At 42.5% G+C, this 18594-nt stretch overlaps 2 protein-coding genes across 2 annotated transcripts; both read right to left on the bottom strand.

Annotated features, from left to right (window-relative positions):
• Nucleotides 1-3855: 3855 nt before the first annotated feature.
• On the bottom strand, nt 3856-8400 carry ifit8 (interferon-induced protein with tetratricopeptide repeats 8). Its single transcript, XM_080781750.1, has 5 exons — nt 8253-8400; nt 7169-7660; nt 5906-6209; nt 4912-5139; nt 3856-4228 (listed from the first exon to the last, which is right to left on the bottom strand). Exons 1-5 carry the CDS (start codon nt 8255-8257, stop codon nt 3878-3880), a joined length of 1380 nt encoding a protein of 459 aa, XP_080637876.1. The 5' UTR covers nt 8258-8400; the 3' UTR covers nt 3856-3877.
• Nucleotides 8401-10476: 2076 nt separating this feature from the next.
• Nucleotides 10477-18075, bottom strand: LOC308327958 (catechol O-methyltransferase domain-containing protein 1-like; the record flags this gene model as incomplete). The annotated part of the gene is made up of 7 exons (XM_080781606.1): nt 10477-10629; nt 11426-11559; nt 12272-12326; nt 14333-14451; nt 15154-15259; nt 16668-16786; nt 18021-18075. 7 exons carry the CDS (start codon nt 18073-18075, stop codon nt 10477-10479), a joined length of 741 nt encoding a protein of 246 aa, XP_080637732.1.
• Nucleotides 18076-18594: the final 519 nt, after the last annotated feature.

The raw sequence follows: 18594 nt of genomic DNA, 5'->3' as shown, positions 1-18594 counted from the left end.
CTATTTTTATTTAACATTTTTCTGCATATTATATAAAGTCAACAGTAAGGTCAGTAAAACACTCAATACTGTAGCAATGGTGAGCTATAGGTTTCATAAAGATGAATGTCACTATAGGTTACATCGTCAAATGGGACAGGTGCAATAGTTTCCTTTAGGGGGGAAACCAAGCCAAGCTCCCTGCAACCCATAGCATAGGCTATGTGGCTATAGACTGTATGGGCTACAGTTGACTCAAATTGTACCACTGGAAGCATATTCTCTTATACCTGATAATGAATAATGTCTTCATTGTGGCGGTCCTCCACTTCTTGGAGTTGCCTCTCCAGAGCCTCCCTGGTGCCTCTGTTACAGTCCAGCTCGATGCTCTTGGCCTGCAGGCTCCTCCTGCACTCCTGGACCTCCTGCTGGCCGGCCCTCAGCGCCTCCCGCTTGCTCTCGGCGGCTTCGGTCAGTTTGGCGAACTGGGCTCGGAAACCTTCGTCCGCCTGCCGGAGGTCCGACGTGACGTGACCTTCAACAGTGGTGGGGAAAGTACTCCCAATGTTATACTTAGCCTAAAGTAAAAGTATCAATACTGCAATAGAGAACAAGTCTGGAATTCAAAATGTAGGCCCTTGAGTAAAAGTATACTAGGCTATATTGGTATCAGAATGTACTTGAAGTACCAAAACTAGAAAGTACTCATTATGCAGAATGTCCCAGTTCACAAGTTAAAAAGGTATAAAAAACCTTTTGAAAATAGCCGATTTCAAATGGCCAAAATATGTATAGGGCTGAAGTGGTTAGTGTTTGGCAATAATAATCAGAATCTACAGAGTAACTATACTATCACTAAAGTTTTCAAATAATTGTAGTGCAGTAAAAGTACATTTGCCTCTGAGATGTAGGCTAGTGGAGTAGAACTAAAATATATGGAAATTGGAAATACTCAAGTAAAGTAAAAAATCTCATATGACGACAAAAAAGCAGAACATTGTTGAGGGATTTTTCCTGTTTTCATTACAGCTCAAAAGGCTCCTGAACACACAGAGAAACCCCCAGGACACAGAAAATCCACTGAATGTTCAAAGTGCAGGTTCTTTCAGTGAATGTCATGAAACCTTTAAGTACAGTACAAGTTGAGTAAATTGACTTTAGTTGGGCTACTTTACACCACACTGACCTTCGAGCTGTGCCCTGATGTCCCGGAGTGCCGCAGTGAGGTCGGCTTTGCCAAAGTCGACGTGGTGGTGGTGCGCAGCTTCAACTTTCACCTGCTGAGCCTCCTGGACCTGCGCGACCATCCGCGACACCTCCGCCTCGTGGTTCTTCTTCAGAAAGTCCATTTCGTCCACGAGACTCTGGGCTTTCTTGTCCAGCTGGACCTTAGCCTGGCACGCGTCGTTGATGTCTCTCTTGAGCGCCGCGATGCCGCCCTCGGCGTCCGCTCTGCCGCGCGCCTCCCTCTCGTACCTGCTGCCCAGGCGTGCCAGTTCCTCCTCCAGGCTCTGGTGCTCCACTTCCACGCGGTGCTTCTGCTGCGTGATGTCCCGCAGCAGCCTCCTCAGCTCGGCCAGCTCGGCGCCGTGCTCCTCGTCCAGGGAAGAAGGACTCCTCCTCCGCTCCTTCATCTCCTGGATGTCGCTCTCCAGCAGCTGATTCTGGTGCTCCAAGTGACGCACCTTCTCGATGAAGCATGCGAAGCGGTCGTTCAGACCGTGGAGCGTTTCCTTCTCGTTAATCATTTCCCCCGAAAATACTGTTGTTGTGGTCATGTCTGAGCGCTCGGTGGCTGCCCGGCTCAAATTGAGTTCCTTATTTCTTTCATCGCTGCTGTGTCTTAGTCTGTATGGAGAGCACTCTGCTCGAGGTCTTCTATGCGGTAACCTGTGTTCCATCGTCCTCCTCGGCTGCGGTGCTTGTTGTTGATGCAAAGAGGATGCCATCCAGCCTCTTATATAGTAGCCGCTGTCTTGCCTGCTATGCAGAACAGAACGGAACTGTCCACGGTGCTAAAAATGTCTATACGCATCAGCTGTTGGGTTAACACACTTGTCCTCCCCGGTACGTTTTTTTTGTCGCAGCCAGCAGTGACGTAGCAGCCTATAGGTGTGAGGAAATCTCCCCCCGTGCAGTTTATTATTATTATTATTATTATTATTATGGAAATCTTACTGGCGTGTGTCGTTAAACGATTTTGATGAATTGAAGACGGTCTCATATTAAGATGTAGATGTGAATCTATTACTCTCTAATGTCAATATATTGCAGACACACAAATATAGGTTTCATTCATATAGACTTAAAAATAAACTATATAATGCGTAGAGAATCTAGAAATTCATATTTGATAGAATGAATATTATTTGTCTAACATTACAATGTTAAATAATACACAGTAGGCATATTCTTTTTCTTTAAAACAGGAACTCTTCCTTGCACTTTATTACAAATATAAATCGTAACATCTCCTATATGGTGGAAAAAGTAGGCTACTCATTTTCTTACCTAAGTAAAAGTATCAATAGGCCTACAGCAATATAGAAATACTCCATTCTCCTGAAATGTACCACCTGAAGTATTACTGACGTGCCTGTCTCTGTTTGAGTGTGGACTCGATGTCTTATATAGGAAAAAGGACTATACTATACAGAGACATTGGAGATGTTGCCACATGGAGGGGGGATGAGGGAGGGAAGAGGGGTGGGGAAAAAAAAGAAAAGAAGAAAATCTTGGGAACTGCTCTTATATCGTTTGTAGAAATGCTATATGTACAATTATACTGCACTTTCCGAATAAAACAAATATTATAAAAAAAAAAGAAATACTCCATTACAGGTATAAGTCTGTAATTCGAAATGTATACTTTACTAAAAAGACACATTGTGAGCTTGTAGATCGACTATTTTCAAATGGCCAAAATGTATATAGGGCTGATGTGGTTTAATGTATGTTTTGTAATAATAATCAGAATGTACAAAGCTTCAAATAAATGTAGTGGAGTAAAAGTACAATATTTGGATCCGGAAATTGGAAGTACTCATAATACCTCAAAATTGTACTTAAGTACAGTAGTTATGTAAATACTTTCCACCACTGTGCATGACTTTATTTTTGGGTGAAAACAATAATCAACCCAATTGTTTGGGGAGCTTGTGGGACCCTGATAATATCAATACTTGCATCCCATTCCTCAGATAAAGTGTCCTTATAACCTGCACTTAAATACACTTTGTTGGTACAGCCCCAGGGTTCTGTACTTGACCCCCTCCTCTTTCGCCCTCTGCAGCAAGGGTGTCCATAGGGGAACCACAATAGCCACCCCCTATAGCATTCACATATAATTCATCATTCTATCCACCTTTTCTCTAGCCTGGCTTTGGCCATGCAGACACATAACGTGGATTCACTGAGCAAGCGTGAGTGAATCCACGCATGGCATAAGGCCTGCAGGTAACCTTTTCTCCACCTCTGAACATTGTTACAGATTCATCTGATATTATCTGCTATTTTATTTTTGCCATTTTTAAGTGCTCACTCTTTTGCCAACTTCGCCCCCATTATATACTGTAGGGATTTTATATCCACATTAGGGCATTCATGTAATTTATTCATTTATTCAATAGTAAAAGGGGCCTATCAAGTCTAACTGCATAATGTTGTCCTAAGGCAAAGAACAAACGAAATACCTTACAACACACAGTTTTAGTATTAGTATAAATAAAAGCTACATTAAGTGTGTGTGTGTGTGTGTGTGTGTGTCTGTGTGTGTGTGTGTGTGTGCATACATAATGAGGTGCTAACGTTTGTACTCATGAATCACATCACTGTAAACTAAACACAAAGCTGGGCATATAGCTCCCCTCAAAAATAAGTACCCATTCACAGGAAAAAATTACTCCTTGGCGGATTTTATTCTGACGTCTTTGTTGAAGGAGTCAATGAATGCTCTGATCTGATGGGGGTCATCATGGTGGTCTCTGCCCCTGCTTCCGCTCAGCACTCTGAGCAGCCTGGCCTTGCATTGCCTCCACTCTGCCGATACGTCCCCCAGCCTCATTCCGTCCATGTAGTGGCCCACGGCGGCTCTCTCTGAGCCCAGGCGGTACATGTGGAAGTCTCCGTACAGGCGGTGCCAGGCCTGCCTGTCCTGGGCTCTCAGGTCTGGACGAGTCCACAGCTCCTGGAATGTGTCCTCGGCTCTTCTCGCGTCCTTCAGCTCGGCGTAGCGCGAGGCCAGCTCGATCTGGTTAAAGACGGGAGGAACACATGTTGTAGAAAGGGATACTGTCGTGTGGTTAATGTCCAGACGCACGCAGTGGTGATATTGGATCCACACTGGGTCATTTATACATCGCTTGAAAGTCCTAGTGTCACAGGACTGTTTCCTATAAATTCCCCAAAAAGTGTAAATTACTAGAAGCCACGCGTCTATGTCACAGCGGCAGTGCGATCTGTGTGAGACACCGACACAAACCATACATTTTGAACAAACGCAGACAGCGATGTATCTTAGCGCTCTGTAATCGGTCCATTGCATCACGGAAAGGGAAACTGCGAACAGCCGCAAAGCCTGGTTGAAAAGGCAGAGGTAAAGTGGCCGTGCCGTATCACGGCCACAAAGCACAGGCGTAAACGGCACTTCCGCATACTCCGTGTACGTCTCGGTCTATGACTTGGCCAACTGCACCGCGGCAAAGCGTGCTCTTCTCAGTTATACTGTATATAAGTGTTAAAAAAGCTGTTTCAGTGGACACATTGCATTTCAAATCAAGCTCACAGCGAGACGTGCTGCGATTGGCTATTTTCAGCAAAAGCTTTCCCCACAATAACAAAAACAAAACAAAAAATATACTAGTATAGAGCTCTGAGGGACTCCGCTCAACCATAATGGTGTTGAAGTAGTCCAAGAAGGAAGCATGGTCTGACCTGTGGGTAAACGTAGGTGGGGTTGAGGCGTGCTCCCTCCTCCAGGTGGTGGACGCAGTGCTGCAGCAGTGGCTGGTCGTGTGGGTTTCCACCGCGGATGGCCTTCCAGCGGTAAACGTTGGCCAGCTCGTGGTGGAGACGCGAGGAGTTGGGAGCGTCAGTCAGCATCGTCCTCAGCACCGCCAGGGCCTCGTCGAAATGCCGCTCTTTCTTCATGAACCGCGCCACCTTGAGAAACGCAACTTATCGTTGCTGTCGGGCATTTTAATTTAATTATTTTTTTGTCTTTTCGTAAATTAACGCCCTGCTTGATCGTACTACAGCGTCGTACAAAAGCAGAAAATCCACAAGCGTGAAACGTCACGTGATGCGATGCATTTGGAGCTTGTAGTTCTGCTGCCTTTGCTAATTTATTTTAATCCTGAAAAGTACCAATTTGGAGATTTTTTTCCACCTGACATAGACAATATGCAGTTAGTATGTATTATAAATACATATATTTAAGATACTTGACATGATCCTTTATTATAAATACACTATTTACTGATGGGGGTGGAGGGAGACTTTATTATTAAACATGCCCTTGCTGGAGGAGTGTCAGTTCTTTCCATCAACTTTTCGGTGCTTGCCGAGGTTCATCTTTGCTGCTTTGTTCTGAACAATAGGGTTCAGGCATGGTGAGTCTGAGGTGCATGTATAGTTTTGCTTTCCTGGATGATTATTCATGTAATGGTATTATTTTTTTTTTTAATTGATCGATTGGCGGGCCAGTCAAATGTGTGGGCCAGAAGTGGCCCACACATGCACCTGAGTTTGAGTATCACTGTAGTACTGTACAGAGACCCTTCCGTAGATTAATGCATTTCAGAATCACTGCTAGAGCCGTAAAAATCTTCTCTTATGGGGGTCCCTGGCATACCTTTTCAAATGGGGGTCTGCGGGATAATTAGTGTCAATTTGGGGGTCCTTGACATGAAAACTGCTGTATATAAACCTGCAACACCACGCTGAGGTTGTTTGGGGCCAGACTCAGGGCTGTCCTCATGTGGCTCCACGCCTCGGCGTTCCTCCGGTTCTTGTAGCACTTCAGACCCAGGTAGACCCGTGCAATGGCGCTGTCCGGCCGGAGTTCCAGAGCCCTCTTCAGCTGCCTCACGGCGGGAGAGTCCTCGTACGGGAGCCTCTTGTCCTGCCTCGTCTCCAGGCCCTCCAGGCGGAACAGAGCGAAGGCGTAGCCCAGGTTCCACTCCGGGTCCCCGGGCTCCCTTTGAACGGCTTCACAGAAACACTCCTTTGCTCTTTAAAAAAAAAGACACCAAAAGGGGATAGATAGGCCATTAGAACATAAAGGCTAACAATGTCTGGTCAGACAGGTATAGGCGGAAGCAACTGTAAGTGATTTCTGAATCTGATTGTTTATGAAGGCTGATTTCTACTCCTGTATATAGTTTAAAAAACGAGGTGGCTTGCATTGCGCACATCCAGTTCCTCGCTGGTGCTGGACAAAAGGTAGATACATGCAAAGAAGGAGTCCGCACACAATCTTTGCTCCAACAGTGTTCATTTTTGTTAAAGCGGCCTTCATCAGGTGACAGTAATTTACCGGCACCTGGTGAAGGCCGTTCATGATGTGTCCATTAGTGCGTTCAGGTTTTGGTGTGTTCAGCATCTGCTGGACGCCAATGGTTCATATAGGTTCGGTGTTTGTACAGTGCAACCCAATGTATAAGCCAGTTATTTCACTGTCCCAAGGCGCATGCAGTCCGTAGAAAGAGACAAGAGAAAAACATATATAGGACAAGATGACAAAGAAGACTAGACTAGTAGGACAACAAGAATTCAGTCACACTGATAGTCCATAGGGAGTTAGCCTCGGAGACCACAGGCGTTTTGTTTCAAAAGTAGGGAGTACACACACACACACACACACACACACACACACACACACACACACACACACACACACACACACACAACCCACAAAAACACAAGTGTGAGGCTCTGTCTCTCCCTCTGTCCCACTTGCTGATTGAGCTCCCCCCTGCCTCCCTCACACACCCCCCTTCCCCCCTCTCTACTTGCAGTGTGCAGAAGAATTTGGCACCGATTATTGGTCCAGTTTGTGAGATTTGCTCATCTCTAGGTGGCTTGCCTCTTACAGAGCCGCGTGACGTAAAAAAAGTGTCGACATGAATTATCCTGAGTCACCATCAGATAGGCTGTTACGACTTGTCACATGAAATCATTGTCAGCCTACCTCACATAGTGCTTTTTGGAGAACCTGAGGAAAGCCCAGGCCTTTTCACTGAGTATCTCTCTCGGCAGGGCCGAAACGGAACCCGTGGGAGACATCATGTGATGGATGATCTTTTCTACTTTCTTTATGTATGCAAGCGATTGCGTCTCGTCTCCCTGCCGATACCGCAGCCAAGCCAGATTTCCGTAGACGACGACGGCGGCACACGGGTTTCCGTCATGCTCGCCGTGTCGTTCTGCCTCTTGGAAGCGTTCCAGCACGGCGGCCGCGTCGTCGCCTCTCAGGTGTTTGGCGTACGCCAGCAGGTTGAAGCTGTGCCTCCACACGTTATTGCCCTCGTCCCCTTCCGCCCGCCGGGCCGCCGTGTCCAGGGTCTCGCGGAGTTTGACCTCCAGGAAGTCGAGGTCGGCATCCTCCTTGCGTAAGCCCCAGGTGAAATGGCACTCGAGTTTCTGCAGCCTGCTTTCCAGAATGCCCTCACCGTCGGAGTCGCTGAAATGTTGTTTTGGAAGGAAATGTTGTTTCTTTAAATAGTAATTGTGCGTGCGTGCAGGGGTCATAGGTCATGTGCTATAAAAAGCCATTCTGTGCTTAAACAGACTGGCAGACATACAAACACAGTTGTTCTTGGGTGCGGCTAGCACCACTCAAAAATGATTGACTATTTGGACCTTTTTCCCCTTTATTTACCCAGGGTAGTAGCTGAGCACAAGTGCTCAATTTCATCAACGCCCTGCACACACACACACACACACACACACACACACACACACACACACACACACACACACACACACACACACACACACACACACACACACACATACATAAAACCAAATCTCACCTTTTTAAGACACAAATTAAGGCTGACAACAAGGCTGACAACTGTACAACCATGTCTGTGTTTTACTGTAAAAGCACAGTTATAATGGAATATTATAATATAATATGGAGGATTTAACCCAGTTCAGATTGTTTTTAAAACTTTGAAAAATGAACATTGAACATGAACTGAACATTAATCATGCACAACAACCAAACAATTTCAGTAAAATGCCTATACATTTGATCATCTCTTACTTACCTCATAGTAAAGATGGGTTGTGTTTTTGTTCTTTTTATTAAAATAACAAACCAGTCTGGCTAAAACAGAACTTATGTCTGCTGGCTTCGGTCTAATCAACTCATTTCATATTCCTGATCCTAACGGAGCAGAACAGGGTCTTATAAACAGTCTGATGATGACTTTCACTTTCCATTACAGAAGGTGATTTGGAAAATGAAACTTAAAGCAGTTAGTGATAAGTCATATAACTCTATCTCTACTCTGTCCCACATGCAAAGTGTCCTTACCCGAAATGTGTAAGCCTTTGCTTATTGGTGTGTGCCAATAAAACAAATAGTGGAAATGTGAGTAGACTACGTTGCCCTCTGTTGATTTGAAATTTGGGATGTGCTACAGGCTTCGTGTGTGTGTGTGTGTGTGTGTGTGCAATGTTCATAAAATAAGAAAACATGGAGTAGGCCTATGTACATACAACATGCAATGTACAGGTAAAACATGTTAGTGCAAACATTATCCAAACACAACATCAGCAAATGTACAACATGCAATGTGCAAAAAGTTCAAAATCCAAAACAAAATCACGCAGGTATAAAAAGTCTAAAAATAAAAACATCATTTCAACAGGTGGTCCGTGGACCACTGGTCAGCCGTGAAGGTATTGCATGTGGTCCCTGACCATAAATCTAATAATGTAGCAAAGTGAGGATTTGGCATTTTCTTCCACGGAACAATGCATTACTTTTGGCGGACGTGGAAGTGCATCAATGTTATCAGTTACTGGGAAGTCTGAGGTTAAGACATTCCACAGAAAATGTAGTTCTCAAGAAGGGTGCAGTCTACCAGCTTACCTGATTGAGTCATGTTTATTAGGAAATACTGTGAGTGTGCGCACTTGTTTGTGTGTGACTTGTTTGTGTGTGTATTTCCAGGGAAGAGGGTGTGTGTGACACACCCTCACACACACACACACACACACACACACACTGTGTGTGTGTGTGTGTGTGTGTGTGTGTGTGTGTGTGTGTGTGTGTGTGTGTGTGTGTGTGTGTGTGTGTGTGTGCGTGCGTGCGTGCGTGTATAATGCTGTTTGTTTCCACTTTGTTTGCAGTGATGTTTTGGCACAATGTGCTACTTTTGCATGATGTTTTTATTTTTAGACTTTTTATACCTGCGTGATTTTGTTTTGGATTTTGAACTTTTTGCACATTGCATGTTGTACATTTGCTGATGTTGTGTTTGGATAATGTTTGCACTAACATGTTTTACAATATTATTTTGTACAACCTACAGTAGCAAAGCATAACATAATGGTTTGGAGAATAGGCTTTTTACAAGAGATAAGCCATTGCATACAGGTTCTTAAACTTTTAAATTTCAAGGACCCCCATAACTCTGAGAGTAAAACCAGATGGACCCATAAGAGTCCCATTTGATTCCATTTGTACAGTATCAGAGTTAAAAGTTATAAAAGGGTCCATTTGGTTCCATTTGTACTAGTACACTCTCAGAGTTACAGACCTGTAAGGGTCCATTTGGGTCCATGTGTTACACTCTCAGAGTTACAGACCTATAATGGGTCCATTTGGAACCCCCTCAAGGAACCATGAGGGTCCCTGGATCAAATTTAGGAGCCAAACCTTTTTGACAAATTGATTTAATTCAAACAGAACCGCACATGCACGCACACATGCACGCGCACATGTGTCCTCTTTTTGGTCATTCAGAATATGGTATGCCTATGCTACTGCTACTGTACCTTTTCAGGCTTTTTTCTATTCCTATTTTTGATATGGCCTGCATTCATTTTTATTTAGTTTGTAGATTGTCTATTTTCGTCTCTTTTGAGGTTTGGTGTAGGTGTAGTATGGAGGGGACCAAGTGAAGAGCACTGGTGGTGGACCCAGGTCAATTAGGTATATAATGTTGAAGATATTTATGTCAATATCCATTTTGACTTTGAAGATACAGATTTTCGGAAATCAGAGTTTGAACATTTTCATTTTAAATCTATTGCTTGTTCAATTGAAGTTTAAATCAGATAAAAATATTGCAAAAGTAACAGTTTTGTGTTTTCCTTTTGGTTTGCTTTACAGTTTGGTTACAGTATGAAGAATTACTGCAGGTACAGGATCTTTATTTCTTTTAGTCTTTAATATAACTCAGACATTCAGACATTCTATTTGAATATAACAGTTATATTTGTAGATCTAGATTTAAAAGAAATGTTTTAAAGTATGTGAATTCAGCGCTTGATGGCCAGTGTTAGTCCATCGCCGATGGGCAGCATGCTGAGGTCAATCCTCTGGTCCTTGTGGAGTTTCTTATTGAGTCTGTCCAGAGTCTGGGACACCAGGTCATCAGGGGCAGGGTTCACCACCTTGCCACTCCACAACACCTGCATGGTGTCACATAAAAATCATGAACTGTATTAACTAGGGGTGTAACGATATAGTAACTGCATCGAAAACGATTTTAATTTCAAGAATCGAAGTATATCGAAATGAAAACTTTGTATCGTATCGTTTTGCAATGCAAATAATCGGTATCGAATCGTTTTGCTTTGCAAATAATCGATTGCATCAATAGTACATTTTTGTGCGTGTTATAATAGCATTTTTTTGATGAAAAAATAAATAAATGACTAAATGTCAAATAATGTCAATGTATTTTAAATAGTTACTGTATCGATTTCAAATCATTGAATCGGATCGGATCGCCATAATGAACCAATATCGTCCATGTATCATAAACAATGTATCATGATACGCAACGTATCGCTGTTAAAAGGTATCGTTACACCTCTAGTATTAACGCTTGCACGCAACACAGATGCCGGGCACCAACTATAGATTACTCTATCCATTATTAGGCTTACCTTTTCAATCCATCAACTAATCGTGTGTGTGTGTGTGGGTGCGTGCATGTGCAAGTGCGCACACTAAACAAAACAATTAGAACATATATTTTTTATTATAGACTAAATTGAGGCATATTTTATACGTGTCACACATAAAATATGCCTCACATAATGTGCATTGTGAGCTTGTAGATCTGCTATTTCCACTCTATCCACCAACTTTTGAAAATGTCCGACTACACAGAGGTGACCTGATCTGTCTTGCAATGCTACATTAACCGTACTATCGATCGGAGGCTAAACCGACTCAGTTTGTGAATGATGGTTCACTTACATTGTCAATAGCAATGATGCCCCCCTTTCTTATAAGCTCCAGAGACTTCTCGTAGTAGGTGTCATAGTTTGCTTTATCGGCGTCTATGAAAACAAAGTCATAAGTGCCCGCCTCTCCGGCCTCGATGAGTTCCCCTGATGACGAGACAAACAAAATGACAAAAAGGCATTATCACTGTACGGTATGTTTTGTTAAAGGTGCAGCAAGTGATGTTTTTGAAAATAAGTGTTAAATATCGGTAGCTCTATATTCTGATAGTAATCATTGAGTCATCATAGAGTGTTTGTTCAGTAACAGGAGTCTCCATGTCTCTTCAGCTCTTTATAGTAAACAGAAAGTGCATTTTAAGGTCAGGCCAATTGTCTCGTATACATTTGTATACGGGACAGACGAGTGGAATGACGCAAATAAATTAGCTGACAAAACTGGAACTGTCTGAGACACTAATAAAACTGACGCTGATGAATGGGTACACTCTCTTGAGTCTTGACTGGATGAAATCGATGACCCGCCTGAAAATGTATGTTATTAAGGAGCTGGAGAGACGGCGGGGAGACCCCTGTTATTGAACACTCTACAGCGGTGGTTGTCAAACTACATGTAGGTTGTCAACTTTGCTTTATGGTGTCGTACACACACAGTTAACAGTTTTTGTATTGAGTTGTACTTGAAATGTTCTGCAAACTGTCAATCAATCAATCAGGCCTATTTGTACACCCACCCTGCACCCTCTGAGTTAGACCTTTAAATCCCTCAATGACCCCTGAGGGCCCCTGTATGCAACCATCCAACCATAACATGTCACTTCTAGTAACTTTAATGATCGGCATTTGTAAAGGCACTTACTCAGTGTTTTTGTAGCTGCTTGCAGCCGGACATCAATCCTATCCTCGACTCCAGCCTAATTGCAACAGAGGAAAGAAATAACGAAACTTGAGTGGTAAAAAGAGGACATTTTGTGTGTGCGGAGTGTGCGGGTGTGCACGTGCGTGTGTGCGTGCTTCTTTTTTTTGCGGTTTCACAGCTTGCCATTCAATGAGGACCAGTGTTGCCAAGTCTGCATATTGTAAGTGACTTTGGGCTTGTTTTTGTTGGGTAAAGTCTTCTGCCAAGGCTTGTTTCTAATCTGCGTGGCTTATTTGGGCTTGCTTCCTAATGTTGTTTAAATCAGCGGTTCTCAAACATTTTCATGTCAAGGATCGACACCCCAAATTGTGAGCTTGTAGATCTGCTATTGTCAAATAGCCATGTGTGAGTGTGTGTGTGTGTGTGTGTGTTTCTCGCTCATGTGGCCTCCTACTGTATAGAGACGCTTCTTTTGGGCTTGTTTTCGTAGACCTGACCTCTTGTTTCTCCTGCAAAACGTGCCAACACTGATGAGGACGTTTGTAGTCACGGGGCGAGATGAGCATTGATCCTGCTGCTTGGCTCTGCATCTTTACCTGAGCGAACGCCTCGCTCCTCTTCCCTCAGGCCACAGCAGAACACACACTGACAGCTCCTAGATAGTACAGTACGTCGCGCTCTCGGGTAGAAAACTTGTATGTCCAAAATCTCTCTCTCTCTCTTTTCATTGTTTTTTAACATTTGAAATGAGCAGATCTACTATTTTTAAAAGATAGCCGATCTGCTATGTTCGCTACTTTTATGTGACACTCTTGCATGACAAAGTTATGCATTCCTTTTTTAAAGTCACACTTGCGTGAAGTGAGGGGCGCCCACATTTTTGGGGGCATGTTGATGTCTGTGAAAAATTAAATAAATGTAGGCTATTACAAGATATATGTATTTATATCAGCCAGATGACGTCTTACATTACAGTCCATAGACTTGGCTGGCGATGGGCAGCTGGCCTATGATGTTTTGGAAAGCCATGCATTAGAGGCTCAAAAAAGCAAACATGGACATTGAAACGTGGAGATACGAGGTCTCTTCACAACACTTCCATGGATTTACTTTGACAGAAACAATCAATCTTTCTCAGCTCCTGACAGTGGTGGAAAGGTAACAGAGTACATGCACAGGGTAAAAAAAACTAAAAGCGGGCTGCAAAAGACTGACCTCATTGTACAATGCGATGTAAGCAATGCAACTGCAGCTATAATCACATAACTGGGTCATTCGTGCAATATTTAGGTGCGTCAATGTTATGTGCATTTACAATATTTCACAGTGTTATACACCCACAAATGACACGCATAAATAAAATGAAATTAATAACGTGTCTGTGTGTGACTGTTATTAATTTCATTAGCTAAAGTAGGCTATGCATCACTGATAACTTACTAGCCTGCCATGTTTTTACACTAGTTTTTAAACTGAACCGGATAATCAGCCTGCTTTCATGGACCTTTCACACACAGACACTTTGAATCTGTTGCTTTGGTATAGTGTCTGTGTGATGATAATCACTGTAAATATGAATCAAATAGAGCGGTGCAGGTTCTCAAACTATTCAGGCTGCAACCCCCCAAAATAATCCTATTGAACTGGGGACTCACCCCAAAATAATCCTATTGAACTGGGGACCCACCCCAAAATAATCCTATTGAATTGGGGACCCACCCCAAAATAATCCTATTGAACTGGGGACCCACCCCAAAATAATCCTATTGAATTGGGGACCCACCACAAAATAATCCCATTTGAACTGGGGACCCATGCACACCAACCCTGACCTGAAGTACATGGAATTGTAGGAGTTGAGACATACAATTTTGTCACGTGGTTCCTCAAATTCATATTGTGAAAATAGCCGATCTACTGAATGTTGCACATGAAGCAAATCATCCCCATGCACCCAAAATAATTTGGGTACTCCCCCTGGTGTCCCGAGTCCCAACCCACAGTTTGAGTAGAGAAATGACATGTTGCGACATATTTATCAATATAATATGTTGCCATCACCTCTTTAAAGAATGGCTTGGCGATGTCCACATATCCTTGTTCTATTTCACAGGCCACGACACGTCCATCGTCTGGCATGGCCAGTGCCATGTTCAGTGCATTATACCCAGTGTACATCCCTGCAGAATACACACAAAACACATTTAGCTCCCTAAAATTTTAAAAAAATCATCTAAATCCTCCAGTTTTCTGAAATAAATATTTTCACGATTTTTCAAAAATAGCAGACCTACAAGCTCATAGCGTGCCACTCAGTGGCGTGCTATGAGCTTGTAGATCTGCTATTTTTCAATAGCTAAATGATAACAATGTTTAAAACACCAAAAGGGGGTTCCTGCCCAAAATGGGTTATTTGATTAGGAAAAAGATACAGTATGAACAGTGGTGGAAAAGGTATTCATATTTTAGATTTATTTTTTACTTTAGAAAAACTATCAATACTGCAATGTAGAAATACTCAGTAAAACTTGAATATAAGTACGGAAGAATGTGTAAGTATTGGTATCAAAATCTACTTAAAGTACCAAAAGTAGAAAGTACTCATTACGCAGAATGTCCCATTTCACTTTCACAAATGTAAAAACATATTTTGGATGAGACGCATTGTGAGCTTGTAGATCAGCTGTTTTAATTAAGATGGCCGAATTACTCCAGTACAGTTATAAAATAACTCAACATTGTAACTACAGTACATGAGTACATGTACATACTTTCCACCACTGAGTATGAATAGTGTTTCTGTTGTGTGGCAATTCAAGTATTTGAATTTCCTCTATGGTTTCATATTTGTAGAGCTCACACCCTATATACAGTATTCTCACCTATTTCAATGGCTTTACTGGCATTGATCAGTTTCATGAGAACGGCCATTAGCTGGGCTTGTTCAGGGGCAACCATCATTCTGCTCCATTCGTCCTCAAGGGTTCTCTGAAATGGAACGACACAGCAACAAGAGAAATGCAGAAGAATCGTAATACTGGTGATTATTGTGATCAATAATCCAAATTATAGGCCTATTACTGCAGGTGGTTAGCTTTTTTGGTTGGTTGGTCGGGGTGAGAGGGCACGTGACATCATCAGGGATGGAGCATGTGACATAGGCCTTAAGATCTCCCTAAATGGAGCTGACCTGTTCTGATCGCCATTCCATTATATTGATCCTTCCTTGGTACTTTGTTACTTTACACCACACTACACACCACTGATTGCTGGTGTAGGCCTAATTAACCACACCTCCCACGTGACGTCCCACCTCCCAGCTGGAGGAGGAAGTTCACTCAGCCTGGATTTTCGTTCATGGCTAGTGAAAGCTAGCCCTAGTGAAAGCCAACACGGGCATCGGACAGAGATTCGGACAACTGACTTATAATGATAATTATGACAACAGTCTTGTTGTATCAAGGCTAGCCCTGGTCCAGTGCTTACTGTCTCTGTAAGCACTGGACCAGGGCTATATCAAGGCTAGAGAGACATGCTAAAGTTATTTGTCGTAATTGCAGGCAGCCCTGACTGTTTTCTTTTGTTTGTTTTTAGTTTTGTTTTACTAAAAGAAAAGAAAAACATGTTTTCTGTCATAACTTTCAAATGGATACATGAACATGATACAGGAGCTCACCGAAATAATTAAATATTGGTGAGTAGCTACAGCACACGGCACACGCAGCTATTTTTTAAGGCTACAAAATTGTAATACTCTGGAGCGACTGGAGGGCATGGGACTCTGAATTATTACTGTATTTTTTAGGTAGGCTCCATGTAGCAATTTCCCTCTCATTACAGTCGACCAGCTGCATATGCGGGGGAATGTAACTTACATTTTTTCAATAGTTCAAAAGGTTTTTGAGTAGGCCGCTAATTAGAACATCAACATGTCATATTCCGACGTCCCAAATACAGAAGAGAAAAGGTAAACAAGGGTGCCGAAAGTGTACTACTATAGTTTACTACGGCACTGTGCTGCCCTCCAGTGGCGAATAACGGTTACTCAGGTAATCCAAGCCATGGAGTGCAGATATATTGACAGCTACAATAATTTAAGGTCTACAATGAGATTGGAGATCTGCCATTTCTGAAAAATGATTACCCTTTTAGTTTTTTGTTTAGTTTTTTACTATAAGACATGCCCTAGATAGGGATGCCAGGGTTTATGTGGTGAAGAGTCTCTTAATCATTTGTCCCTTCAAGGCTCAGCTAAATTAAGCTTTGAACATCATTTTAGGTTAAATGTGAATGCTAGCTCAGGGCAATTGATACCGCCCTTTTTGTCTTCTTATACCCCAAGTATAGTAGACCTACAGTAGCACAGGCTCTGAATGTCTGTTGTGTCCATTCTCACCAGTTTCAGCTTGGTGAGGACCGGGTGCTCTCTCAGGGAGTTGTTGACGACGTACTGCAGCACCGGGTCACCTTTGCCTTCGCTGTGGCTCTTCCCAATGAGGCCCGACCTGCCCACGTCTGTCCCACAGAGAGAACAACCACACAGGCACCATTACGCCCACGTCTGTCCCACAGAGAGAACAACCACGCAGGCAGCCACCATTATGTTCACCACCGACTGTCCCCACGCTATCAGGTAAGACACCATAACCCATTATGACCTGAGGTTTGATTCTACAAATTTCTTCTAAATCCAGTTTTCCGAAAAAACGTATGGTTTCTATAGCAGTGGTGCTCAAACATTTTCATTTCAAGGACCCGTAAAATCATATATATGATGCCGCGGACCCCCATTTTGTCAGGAACCCCCCAGCAGAGAAGATTTGTGTAAAAAAGAAAAAAAAGAATCTAAATTGAGTAATTGACTTAAGATTATTCAAATTATTCAAAAATGTTACAGCTTGCAACATGGCACGAAGTGGCACGCTGGAGCTCTTGGCGTCCCGGACCCCCACCCCACTTTGAGGACCACTGCACTCTACTTCCCTATACAAATTAAAGCCAAAGTGCGGTAAGTACGTTTCTAAACACACCGACTAATTAATTAATTGTGTATCCCAAAGGTCAAACTAGCCTCTTAATGAGCCTTTGTGATTTTTGGGGGTAAACAAAATATACAGTTAGTGTAATATCGCTTATATAACGCCGATATCTCATTTGGCTGACCAGTTGAAACACCTTTTAAAAAAATATATATTATTATTATTTTTATATTTCTTATGTTACTTTGTTTTATTCCTTTTTATTCATTCAGACAGGCAATTCAGTCAAAACAGTTCCATTTTTGTACCCGCCCCCTTTCCCCGTCCAGAAACAGCATAGATACAAAGAGTATATATACAAAAGTGTGTACATGTATAATTATACAAAAGTATATATTACACAGAATGGATACAAAAAATAAGATGATACAAAAAAACAACACAAAAAACTAAAAGGAAGGCTAAAAAAAAAGAAAATTATTATATATCTAATATAGTAAATAATGTTACTCAATCGTAATAGTAGGCTAGTAACCGCCACCAGCAATCGTGAAACACTTTTAAACGCATTTTTCACTAATGTCTTTGTTCGTAGTTACTGCACTTTGTCTTTGTAGGGCAGTGTAGGGTACTCTAGGTGCAGGACAAACAAGAGATTAACATATAGGAAACGATAAAGTCCACACGGTGTTTATATCACGCTCAAGTGATATAACAGTGGGCGCAAAACACAAGACACTTGATGACACCTTCAACAGGAGACCACTTACCTGTTAACGTGAAAACAAGTCCAACGAAGAACAACGTCTTAATATCCGCAGCCATATTTGTATTGTTGAGAGAACGCTTAAACAGCCCTGTTGAAGCTTTAAGTCAAACGGTCAGTTGTATTTATACAAGGAAGGTAAGAAAGTCCAATGTTTGTTTGTTTTGACTGAACCTCTGGCTGCGATATTCACTGATTGTACAGTATTGATTATTTAAATCAGTGGTTCGCAAACCTTTGTAATTTCATGGACCCCCATATCTCAGAGAGTGTACAAATGGAACCAAATGTACCCGAAAGGTTCAATTTGACCATACACAGAGTTTCAGAACGGTAAGGGTCCCTGTTACAGACTGGTTCATTTGGAACCCACCTCAAGTCACCTGCCTATCGGGGTTGATCTATATAGCATTATTTAAATTGAGCTGGGACTCGCCCCAAATATGTTGCAGCAGCCCCGATGAGAAGGCCAGTGAGACTTTTGTTTGCACGAGTCCCTTTAACTTAAAATTCATTCATGTCTTCAGAAGTCACAAATCTATACAGACATTTATTGTGCAACCAGGAACATTTCATTT

The sequence above is a fragment of the Protomyctophum bolini genome (genome assembly GCF_963924005.1).
Source record: "Protomyctophum bolini genome assembly, chromosome: 14".
NCBI classification, from domain to species: Eukaryota; Metazoa; Chordata; class Actinopteri; order Myctophiformes; family Myctophidae; genus Protomyctophum; species Protomyctophum bolini.
This window is presented reverse-complemented; position numbering and strand designations above follow the sequence as displayed.